We start from the raw sequence: 13,042 nt of genomic DNA on the forward strand, positions 1-13,042 counted from the left end.
AGGTAGTAGAAATATATACATCACTCCTAGTGACAGTATGGTAGGACTATTCTTGTGTTTTACTCTGTTAGTCACCTGATTGTTTTTATTGTGTTTTATCATCCTAGTTTTTCCAATGCATGCATTTTTATCTAAGATGCAGTTATTTCAATAAATCCTTTTGGAACCATTTTCTGCCTCCGTAGTCTTTGCCTGTATGAGAGCCATTGGTAACTGAGAGAAAGGCAAGGGATCTAACTGACCACAATTACCCAGAGGAGTCTTTCTTGTCATGTGCCCGGTTGCCACAATCAGCTCGGCCAGAGATGAGGCGCTGCTAGTTAGCCGGAGAACCCGAATTAGGCCGACTGGCGTCATGTGATGTGGAATTCTACTTAGTAGCCACAATCCATGTAATCCTGTTTCCCAAATCCAGTAGCCTCATTAGCATAATGAGAACCTACGCACCAAGGAAGAGTACTTGGGCCAAGCTGCAGGGGAGGAACAAAAAACACGAAAAGGAGGTGCAGTCAACATGGCCTGACCAAAGAGAAGCAGGGGAATGAGAGTAATGATAAAGCCAACCAATTATAAGCAACGGGTGGAATCTAAGCCCTCTGTACAATAACAAAATACCTTGTACATATGCTATCTCAGCAAGACCTAAAAAGTCCTCCTTGTCAACATTTCTAGCATTGGTGGGCATGTTTTTTGCCGGTCTCCACATGTGCCTTAACAGTCTCATGTTAATGTCAGAAAAACTATTGTACTGTAGACCAGGGGTGTTTATACATTTTAAAACAACCCACTGAGAGATTGATTCATTTGCTATTGGAAATGAGGAATGTTTATAGTTAATATTTTTTCAGACAAATCCTTCAAAACTTCCATTCCTCAAAAATATTTGGTTGATCGCAAAACGGCAAGGACCCCTTTTGCATGCAACATTTGTATTCAATATTGTGCAAGCTAAACATGCACACAAATTTCAATTCTAATGCAATGAAAGTCTGCAAAGTGTACTACAATAGAAAAAAGAATAATATTTATTTGTGCTGCTGTTTCTCACACTGTGGGGGGTTTCAAGGTGCTTATGCCTCTCCTTGTGCACCCCAGAAAAGCAACTTGGAGGGCACCCACATTATCAAAATTGTTGGGGGACAAAGAGGGATCCTCATTGACCTTTTGGCCCCAGCCGGCTCTCCTTCCAGCGCCCATACCAGGTGCTGGGGGGAGCCAGCATTTTTTTCAGGATTGTGTGCCCCGGTGCTCACCTGGAGCTCCTATGTCTTATTCATTGGGGGCCACAGGGGGAGACCCAAGGGCCTCACGGTCCCTGCCAGCTACCCAGTCAATACCCATAGTGGTGCTGGCAGTAGCCGGCTCATTCACTTTGCTTCTGCCTTTAAAGGAGCAGCATTATCCACTGCTCCAGCTCGGAAGGGAGTAAAGTTGTGTTCTCTGCCAGGGAGAGTGTGGGCACAATATGCCGCACCCACCTAGACAGAAAGCAGCAGCGTCCTGAGGATGGTGTCCCTGGAACACTGTTGTATCTAGCCCCAAGGGATAGGGTCCTCAGACCTGATCTAGGCTCTGGGAAGGTGTTGTGAACGCTCATGCCCCCTTTAAAAAAAAACAAAAAAACAATGGCCCAGAGCCCTAGTGTGGGTCAGGGAAGAGGGGCTGCATACTCCCTTGCCCTAAAAGTGAAAACGGCCCCCATAGGTCAGGGAAGGGGGGCTGCACATTCCCTTCCCTCAAAGTGAAAACAGCCCTGAGGGATGGATATCCCTGGGGCCTGACAGACACACTGGGAGTGGAGCCACATGTCCCCCACTCCCAAATAATAAAAACCACCCAGGTGATGGGGTCCATGGGGCCTTATGTAGGCTCAGGGAGGGGGAGCTTTGAATCTCCTTATAATAAACATAGCCCCAAGTGATGGGGTGAATGGGGCCACATACAGGTTCATGGAACAGGGGCGTGCTACTCTGCCCTTATTATCAAAATGGGAGCCATGGGATGGGGTACCCGGGATCTCAGAGGCTCGGGGAGGGGGGGTTGCATACCCCACATCTCTGTTTTTACAGCGCAGGAGTTTCATCTTCTGGGTCTGGTGATATTTATGAACTATTCAAACAATGTCACCAGAAACTCAAACAGTCATTATATGTGGGTCAATAATCCAAGAGTTACTGGCCCCAGAGCGATTGAAAACCGAGCAGGAACAGTGTGGGCCAAGTGTGTTTCTCCTGAACATGTCACATGCTGAAAGCAGGCCAAATGACTGGCTCAAATAGCTGGGGAAAAACATGTAGCATTTGGTTTGCAGAACAAGTTACTTACCTTTGGTAAAGCTCTTTTTGGTGAATACTCTATCAAACTGCAGACTTCTCACCTTGTGAATTTCCCAAGGTGCCAGACTGGATCTGGAAAACTCAAAAGCAGTGGATCTGCACACCAGTAGAGGGTGCTATGCAACACAGCATCAACACCATTCCGCGCTGGAAGTGATAAATAGACCTGCATATAAGCATCAACCATCCGTGCTGACATCAGTTTCTTTCATGAGCTCTTCTGTGCCCACGGGAGCCCATTGCTTAATTGAACAAGCCAGTATGAAGATTCCAGATTGTGATCTTTTTAGATGGAAGAGACCATACCGCAGAAAGGGGAGGAAAGAGAGTAGTGAGGAATCTGCGGTTAGATAAAGTATTCATTAGAAAGAGAGTTAGCGAAGGTTAGTAACTTGTTCTTCTAATGGATACATCTAACCTCAACTTGTGAATAGATACGAATATAGTACCTACGAAGGTGGTGGATCTGTGGAATGGCTGTGACTATAAAGCCCTGCACGGCTGAGTGGGCAAAAAGCCCATTTCGACTAACATGACTTCACGAACATGTGCACGGATGCTCATGTAGCTGCCTGACAGATTTCCAGGACAGGCACTCCACACGTGCCTTGACACAGAGAGACCACAGTTTTTCTGGAGGCTACTTTTTCGCTGATGCATAGCAGATCTTAACGCAGAGGACACTTCATCGAGAGATGACTTGTTTCTGCACAGCCATGCCCTTCTTCACCCCTGGGACCCCACAAAGTGCTGATTATCCACCTGATGGGTTTAGATATGATTGATGTAAAAACCGAGAGGTCTCTTGGGATCCAAATTATGTAATCTCTCCTTACTCTATCAAGGGATAAGGTGAAGTGAAAAAGATCAGGATGATGATGTCAGGTCAGGAGGATGATGGCTTGCGCAAAATGAAAAGGCATTACCACCTTTGGTAGCACTCAGCTCTAGTCCTTAACACCAGTTTGTCCAGAAAAAAAGAAGGTATAAGGAAGCTGGACTGAAAGGTCCTTAAGTTCACTCACTCAGCAAGTGGATGTTATCACAACTAGGAACATGTTTAGCGTGAATAGGCACATTGGAGACCTATGCAGAGGTTCAGAAGGGATACACATTAATGTGAGAACCAGATGTAAGTCCTACTGTGGCAACATGAAGGAATTAGGTGGAAACATTCACTATTAATCTTTTAGAAAATACATCAGAACCTGTGATTTGAATAAGGACAGTTGGTCCGGCAAAGATAAAAAAGTGCAAAAGGGCCAAGAGGTAACATTTAGCCGTGTCTAGAGCAAGAAATTGCTGTGTGAAAAAACAAAGCAAACAACGTTTTTTCCTGCAGCGAATCCAAATGGTGGTACCCAACGAAGCCACAAATGTGTCCCCCCCTCAATACACAGATTTTGTCAACGCCTTTGGGAGGAAGCTCAAAGGGGATCAACTGTTGCGGCTTAGTCTCTACTTATGGAGGTGCAGGTTGTGCAGGCTCTGGTGCAGAATCTTGCTCGGCTGCTCTGACAGGAGGTCCTCCCAAAGTGGCAGCTTGATCGGAAGAAGGATGCTCAAACTCTGAATATCTAGGTTATCACACTCTCCTGGCCATTCCGGAGCCACTGAACTTGGACCCAGTAGATTCTGATGTTTTTCGGAACCGAGGACAGAAAAGGTAGTGACAAGAAGGTATACAGGAGTCCTCTGTTCCATGCTAAGTTGAATGAGTGTCCGAGAGAACCCCTTCTTGGGAACTCCAGCGTGCAAATGTGTTGACGTTGAGCATTCTCAGAAGTGGAGAAGAGATTGAGTCAGTGTTCTCCCCACTGTTGGAAGATATCCTGTGTGATATTCGAGTGTAACTGCTGCTACACTAAGCACCGATTGAGTTCATGCACCCAGGTGTTGAAAGTTCCAGCCAGATGGTGTACCACCAGGGAAAACCCCTGACGATTCAGCCAGCTCAGAAGTTTAGAGCCTCTTAGCACTGGAATAGGACCCCACCCTGCCCTGCTTTGTACAGTACCACATGGAGGGTTGTTGTTTTTTTTTTGTAATCTGCCAGAGATCAGAATCCTCTATTATCCCTCCTCCACCCTCAAAACCCAGTAGCAATGCATCCATCACCACTAGCAACAGTGGGTAGACCAGGGAGTGGGGGGTCTGCTGCTGGTGCAACTGCAGTTCAGCAGCCACCACTGCAGATCTTTTGCAGTCACCCCTGCCAGCTGACAGGTTCCCTTGGTGCTGGGCCCACTGAGACGTCAGCTTCTACTGCTCAGCTTAGATATGCTATCTTGCATGTAGGCAAGCGGGTTGCAAGAAGGTATTAGGCCAAGATGGCTCAGCGCTACCCTGGCTGAGATCCAAGCCAGAAGCTGAAATAGAAGGATCACAGCCTGAATTTCCTAGACTCGTTTTCTGGTAAAAAGGTTTGAAAGCGCACCGTATCTCAGATGGTTCAGATGACGAGAAGCCTAAGCAAAGGAGTCCGGTGTGACTTTGGCAGGTTGATTCGGCAGTTTTCAAGAGGTGGTTGGCATCTAACTGTGGCTAGCCAGACTTCAAGAAGCAGTTGTTGAGGTATAAGAAGACCGATACCCTAGACCTCTGCAGAAGGGTAGCAATCACCACCATCACCTTGGTGAACATTCGTGGAGCAATGGTGATGCCAAAATTGAGTACGGCAAACTGAAACTGCTTGTGGCCCACCTTGAACCACAGGTAACATCTGTGAGCCTGCAGGCTGTGGATATGAAAATAAGCATCCTACGGGTTCAATGCCACTATCCAGTCTCCAAGTTCTGGGGCAGTGTGAACCTGGGCAAGGGTTGGCATTTTGAATTGGGAAAGAGAGGGCAAAGATCTAGGACAGGACAGAGACCATTGTGCTTCTTCGGCACATGAAAGTAGTGAGAATAGGTCCCAGTCCTTGCTTAAGAAGTCAGTACCCAGTCTATAGCTCCTTTGGCCAAAAAAGCCTTCAATTCCTGGCATAAAACGAATACATGATCACATGAAAAATAATCATAGCGGTGATAGGTGCGGTTGGAAAGGAATGGCGGGGCATAGCCCTGCTGGACAATCTACAAGACTCATTTGTCAGATGTAATATGTTACTACCCCTGGTGGAAGCGGCTGATCCTGTCTGCTGATCCGGCCTGCTACTGGATGGCTGTGTGCTGGTAAGGGCACACTAAAGGGGCTTGGTGGCTGCAGTCCAAGAGGTAGAAGACTGAGGTGAGTACTGCCCCTGGTAGCTCAGTCATTGTCTTTTGGGCCCAAAGCCCCAGGCTGGGAGGCATGGAAAGTGGAATCTGACTTTGTCGATACACCAAACCCCCGGCATATCCTCAAAAATGGTTAGATTGTGGGGGGATTGCCTGACTGGAGCTGAAAGGCAAACAGAGAATGCCGTGTCTCTGCTCTGTTTAAAATGCTCTAGGGGCGAGTCTGACTTCTCACCAAACAGGCGAGGGCTGCCGAAAGGTATGACTGTACATCTCCGGAGAAGCCAGTGGACCTTATCTAGGCATGGATTTAAAGCACCACGCTGGTTCCAACAACCCTATCTAGACAATTCGTGGCGACTAGGGCCAAGAGGATGACACATTTGGCTGCATCCCAAAAATGTGGTTTAACTTAAGTCTTCTGGAACCGCATGTAAGATCTCACCAGCCATGTCCAAGAGTGCACAAGTGTAGCAACCTAGTAAACAACTTGAGTTCATCAACCACAAGGCAGGACTGGCTGGGTAAAACATACATCCTTGTGGTTGTTTTGACTCCCTGTCAGGGGAAGTGTTCACACTACTGGTGGATGCCTGTACCACTGGCATACATTGTAGGTATCATTAATTAACTTCTGCTTGTGACAGACTGTCATTTTAGGAGGTGACATCCTTTGCACACTAGAAATATTTTGAAAGAAAATCTCTTCACAGAGTGAGAATTAAAGAGTGGAGCTCTGGAACCACGACTGGAGGAGCGGAAAAAAGGAACTGACATCAATGTGCATTGGTGACACTTATATGTGGCTATGTTCTGAAGTTTCAGAGGGAAATGTGTTGATGCAGAGTCACGTGGTACCAGCAAGGGAGTAAAGCACTGCTTTAGAGTTTTTTCTGGATTCAGTCTGGTGCTTGTGCAAATTCATAAGGTGAGAATTTGCAGTATCCATCAGAAATATAGATACCTGGGACTTTAAATGGGATGAAAAAGGTGGGGGAATCTCTAAAAGGGGAGTGGCCAATAGAGCATAAATAGGAATATTCTTTACAAAAGATGTGGCCTATATAATTAAGGGCATCATGTAAAACATGTAATCTAAAATTAGAACATCATTTATTTCAATTTTGAAAATGAGACTCAGAATTAAACATTAGTGAGGTCTGTGAAAGGGGTAGTGGTCTTCGGAATGTCGCAATCACTTCTATTCTCATCTGCACACCACTTTCCACACTACTTTCCTCTGCAGCCTCTTTGCGGGACACTTATACCCTTTATCTGCCAACATCTTTCTGAAATCTTCCAGCCACATATTTCACACCAGTCGCTTTCATTTTTCTGCACCCTCTTTCCACCCTGTCCATCTGCATGTACTTCCTTGCATCTCCTTCACTTCGCCACCCCTCGACAGGCACAAAGCACCCACTCACCTGTAAACACTGCATCTTCTTGTTCTTTTGCCCGGTCACTGTTTCAGCAGCTTTGTGCCTGCTTCACACACACTTTTGTGTTACCACAGTAATATGCCCAAGAACTGAATAAGCACGTATTCTGAAGACTTGAATGACCCACTGACAGACACTGTGACACCCACACACCACCTTCACTCTCAAAAGCTCTCAAACACCCACCCACAACCCGACCTCAGCCAGACACCAAGAGGCAACCCAACCCACAGCAAGCTCGGTACATGCGCAATATGCTGCGTGATAAAAAAAAATACAGAAAAACAACATCTTGGAAACATCAAACACTCTCACGGAAGTAAATTAAGCAAAACATTTGAAATGTAATCAGGAGCTGCCTCATTGTCATGGATTACAAAATGTTTTTTCGTTATTTATGTGATACCGATGTGAAGAAATTGATCCGAGTTTTTCTCTGTAAGGGATATCAATAGAAAGGCCGATAGGAACCCGTTTCAAATGAATGTTTAATTACTGCTGCGTAGGCGACTGCAGGGACCCACCCCACTTAAAGCCCTACAGATATCCGCACTGCATTCTCCTAAAACTCGCAACACGGTGTGACTCCGCCCCTCGGCCCCCAGGATAACGATACCAATGGTAGGGGGTTACTGAGCCGCTCATACACGGGCCCAGAACAGAGGGAGAGAGTGAGAGAGAAAGGAGAAGGGCTGGGAAGAGCAAGAGAGACAGAATCAACTCTACAGGATCCCCCGACCCACATGAATCTGCAGCATTAACCCCCTCAAGGCATCTGAGCAAACGACATCATAAGGGACGTGCGACACAAACATACCTCTTCTCTGAAATCTGCACGACGTGGTTTTTCAGCTCCTCCTGCCTCGACGAAAGAGCTTGAACGAGCTGCTGCTGCTCTTCTAACCACCGCTGTTCCCTTCCAGCACGAAGAAAACATTGAAATAAACAGGGCGATTAGTGGGCTATGTTTAAGAGAAGTGTTTACCAGAAGTGTTTACCAGATTCTTCAAACCATTACTTTCTTTTGAAGCGCTCAAACTTGCTTTGCTATTCACAGAAGCACTATAAAGAGGACTGACAGTATGCCTTATATTCAGTGTGCCGAAACTGTACTCTCTACTGATCTTAAACACTGGTCAGAACGAGGTCGCATTAACGACCTCAATTTGCAGGCGTCTGATGATGGATCTCAAAACTCAATTTGCAGAGGAACAAGTGCACAAAAAGTGGTGAATGAACAGAATGGAATAAGAGGCCTTCAGAGACAGAAGGCAGAGTCTCAAACAGTCTAGAAAATGCAAAGGCATATGAAATACAGCAAAACTGTAACACAAGCAGAGAGGGGCGACTTTTCATGCCAGGAAAGGACACCCAGTTAGATTTGGTGCTCCACTGCCAAATCAGTGAAAGATAAGTTTGCAACTTCTAGTGTTTTTTATGTGGTCAGAGCCTGACCAACAATAAGGTCTCATTTCAAGGCACACAGGAAAACCAACGCGGGTATGGGACACTCACAATTACCAGTACCACTGGACAGACTATTTGCCACGTTCAGCAGTATTACCACCCACTTAGATGTTTTCTTGGTCAGAATGAAAAGTAATCACAGGAGTCTGGGTTTGAGCACTGACTGTTGCAGCTTTTCCCATCATTCTATGGAGTTTGCCCGGGACACATTCTGCCTACTTTTAAACAGGCAAAATGTGTCCCGGTAAAACCCTCAAATGTGCTGGCTTTACCCAACATCTCGCAATCCCAAATCTGAGAGAAATTTTCTATTCCCCTCCATATTATCATGAAACTTTTAATGAAAAGTAAATAAGCTGAGGTGGCATTTGTAAACCATGACCTTGGTTCCAAATAACACATTTTAGGAGAGTTGGAGGTTTACATTTAAGCTAGGTTGAGTGTGATCCGATGCCTCACAAGAGCATTTTTGGTTTAATGGAACTTTACATTCGAAACCTGAAATCCCATTCCTGAAATTACCCATCGCATGTGGGATCCTGGTGCATGCATTACACAACATAGATGTGGTACCAAAAACTGTGAAGTAACTGGGGCCTTATTAGGGTCATGTGTTAATGGGATAGCCTACGATTTCCAGAGGCAATCTTACATTTGCGGCCAAAGCCACCACAAGAAGTTTCTCTAACATATGCATTGCAGGGAAGAGAAAATTCTACCACTGGAATCACCTCCAGATTTAACACTTCCTCCATGAATCAGAGGATTTTGCATCAATACAAAGTCTAAATCAGGCCTTGGGCAGGTAGACCAAACATGAAAACAACTGATTCAATATGGCTGACTATGTTGCTTCAAGTCTTACATTTTCAGCTCTTCTTTCAGCTTCCTATTCTTCGACCGAACAGAAGAAAGGACCATTTCAAGCTCCCGATTAACTTTTTGAAGCTGTAAGATAAAAACATTTCTGTAAATGACATCATTTAAGACAGAGGGAATCTCCAAGGTACCAATACCAAAAAACGTCAGCGGCTTCACTGACATGCAGCTTGCTCAAATGAATCAATAATACTGGGGTGATACTGTAATCTGCCACAAAACTGCAAAGCTGTACACATGGAGAAGCTATAGGTTATTCTGCTTTTTTCAATTGACGCAACAATATATTTAAGGTCTTCTAAAAAAAACAGCATGTTTTGACAAAATTCCATGTTCCTTCTTCCTAAAGGTCTGATGCATGAAACCGATGTTGGGAAACGTGGCCCAGCTGGCACACAGCAACTCCAGCAGGTCTTTGTGAACATTCTGTACACGCTGCACCGAGGATAAATTTGATTGTGGTTCATTGTATCATTTTGTATTTCTAAACATTATATCAATATAATTTTCGTATTTTCATGGGGAGAAGAATTTTCCTATTCACATTTTTGTGTCACAAGCTTTTCTCGTTTCGGTGTTATTGTTTGTTTGTGTTCAGCTCTTTTCATCTCAAATAATACACGTGTTCAGCTGTTCCTTTTCTGTTTTTGCTCGCTTTAGCCAATTACCTGTCAATGACTATGTAATTTGTTTTCCAACAGTTTTAACTCCGTTTTGACATGGCAGTGGTTTACAGATGTACTGCTACCAGTTCTTTAAAATGCACAGACTGCGAGTTGGTCCATCCAAGTGCATGCGACTGTCTTCAATGAAGTGCTTCCATTGGAATTTATGAGGGGATTATTTACATCAATTTGTTTATCATAGTGAATTCTTTATCTCCTACATGTTTTCTATACATTGAAAAACTCATTTCTGATATTTATTTGTCAGAAATGGCAAGGCCAATACGGCAGGGTTTAATGTGATAAACAGCATTTGTGCCTGCAGATTACGTAAATAACATCTGTAAACAGATATAACATATAATTAGTAAATTATCAAGGGTCTCCAACCTTTTCTTTAATAAAAGGAGCTACTTATGTTTAATAAAAATAATCACAAGCTACTATTAACATAAGTGTTATAATAGTGACCATATCAGACACAATTACATTAGTGACCACCCTATGCAAGATTACCAGCAGTGATTATCTCAGTGCATCAAGCAGGGTTGTCAGCAGTAATGCAAAACACTGTTACCAATATGGACTACATCTACACAGTTAATAATAAATAACTGCCATAGCTGCAAATACCCTGGCACCATGCTAATATTTGTATTTAGTCTCCCTAACAAAGCATAAGTTGCCACTTAAATATCACCTTTAAATATATTTTCAAAATTTAATTTTTTTTCTCCAAACAGCAGCGTGTAAGCTCTGACAATAAACTATTTTCTTCTTGAGTACACACTTTTCAATTTTGATAAACATATTAATTTAACCAAGGAAAGGTTTTTAATTTACTAGGCTGGACTACACACTGCTACTTGCAGGTATCAGGAGAGCTACCAGTGGCTCACCAGCTACTCGATTGAAAAGCCTGATCTGGATTATTAGTGGAGACACGAGAAAGCAATGTAGGTAGAACAGTTTGATTTTGTTCTTTATGGCACACTGCTGGGTTTAGTGAAAGGCTGGTGTTGACGAGACTCACAGGCAATAGCACGCTGGAAGATACTACTCATCCACAGAGGCACATTCCCAACCCACTCCTACAGGGGGAATGCTTAGGTGGAGTCTTCTCTACTACGCTTTACAGCCCCCAGGCTCCCACATGCCTCTGAAAAAAACGCAAATAAATAGTGTTGAGTTACTTCCAAACGGCCGAAGCACAGGACCTCCACTCCACTACAAGCTCAGACAAGGAAATGGCTCTAACCAAAGAAGATTTACTTACCTCTCTACAAGACTTCAATTCAATTATTTATTATCATGATTTGGAACTCCAAAGAGGTCTACATGTATAAATAGTACATAACAATAAAATGATATAATACAATTCCTGAAGAAAAGAAAGAACATTCAGTCCTTGCTGTTGCATCTTCTAAATGATAAAAAAGAATAAAATAAACGCCACCCCTCCCATTCTTTACACTATAATTCACACATTACAACACGACATTCTATATGCAAAGAAAAAATACCCTTCCAGAAGTCAGTCATATTACTGTCTACAAGACTTCAAAAAGGAGCTATGGGAAGAACTTAAAACAGACCTGGGTTCGTCCCTGGAAACTCTACGGTCTAATCTCAACTCCAAGCTCACGCTACAATAAAGTGGCAACTCGATTGGGACTCGTAAACTCGATCTGGAAGCTAAATGTCAAACCCATGAGCACCGAGTAGGCAAGCTGGAGACCTCCTGTGATCACTTTAAATTTAACCGCCACAACACAAAACCTAAATGTGAGAACCTGGAAAATCGCCCACATCGCAATAACATTTGTTTGAGAAACTTGGAGGAGAGTGTAGAGGGCCCAGACCAGGAGGCTTTTGTGGTGGGTTTATTTTCAGAACTTCTAGGGGACAAAGTAAAAATTGATTGAGTCCACAGAGTTGGCCCATTGGTGCAAGGGGAAGCGAGACGTCCTTGAGACATACTGGCGAAGCTACATTCCTAGAAGGAAAACGGAGGTGTCCTTCAAGGGGGTGAAATGCTCAGTTTTTCAGGATTTAGCTCCAGCTACCCTGGCCCAACGATTACACTTCAGATTGATGATGGATAGATTATGCAAACAAATATATATATATTGACATACCCCTTCGGTCTGGCTTTTGACTACTGAAACGAAACACACCATTTTACAGATCTGAAGGAGGCAGCACTTCCTCCACAGGACAGCTCAGAAGGGGATCAACCCCAGAATGGACAAGAGACAATGGCTTCCACAAAGACAGCCAAGGGAGCGGGGGAGACAAGGATCCCCTAGTTGAATCTTAGGTCTATCTTCTAGCAGTAGGATCACTATCCGTAATCATCCATTTTTCAGGTCCAACTTTGTACTATGTTTCACCCACCTTGCGGTCAAACTGATAAACCAATCACGGACCACTGAGACACTGTTCTGCTCACCTTGAGCACGTCTTGTTTAAAATATAGAATTGTATAATATTAAGGGTGACTTGGAAAGTTAGACTACAGGGGGTCATTTCTTCAGATACCTCTTATATACCATGTTTTATGCTCTCAATAGCATGAATGAAAAGTGGCATATGATATATGCACATGGGGGCGTGGCCAGGACTTCGACAATGGCGGCCGCTTAAGAACTCGGCTCCGGAGGGGCCAGCTTGAGAACTTAGGCCCAGCACGCCAGCACAAGCCGTCTGTGCGCTAAATCGTCCGGCCGAGCTGCCGGAAAGTGGGCGGAACGGCGGGACCCCCGGGTCGGGCCCGGTGAGCATTGCGGCCCGCGTGTAGCTGCCCGGACGGCGAGGAGACCTGCGGCCTTTCATCCCCTCCGAAGCCGTGGCCTCGCGTGAGCGGCGGGCCGCGGTGTGCGCGGGAGGAGCTGCCGGCAAGAGATGGCGAAATCGCTCGAGCTCCGGATTTCGGAGGCGGGACCCGACAATGCTGTGGGGGCATCGCTGGACCTGCTGGTGCCCCCCCTGAAGGGGCGCCTCGCCCAAAACTGGGTAAACGGGTGTGGCCC

General features: G+C 44.9%; 1 protein-coding gene across 1 annotated transcript in view; it reads right to left on the reverse strand.

Moving 5' to 3' along the window:
* Nucleotides 1-13,042, reverse strand: part of CENPK (centromere protein K) — a 220,695-nt gene that overhangs the window by 92,065 nt on the left and 115,588 nt on the right. The window contains exons 7-8 of the mRNA XM_069222771.1: nt 9,332-9,414; nt 7,817-7,915 (exon numbers count right to left, since the gene is read on the reverse strand). Coding sequence (XP_069078872.1) covers nt 7,817-7,915; nt 9,332-9,414 — 182 coding nt within the window. The remainder of the gene's footprint in view (nt 1-7,816; nt 7,916-9,331; nt 9,415-13,042) is intronic.

Source organism: Pleurodeles waltl, chromosome 1_1 (assembly GCF_031143425.1).
Source record: "Pleurodeles waltl isolate 20211129_DDA chromosome 1_1, aPleWal1.hap1.20221129, whole genome shotgun sequence".
Classification (NCBI taxonomy): Eukaryota; Metazoa; Chordata; class Amphibia; order Caudata; family Salamandridae; genus Pleurodeles; species Pleurodeles waltl.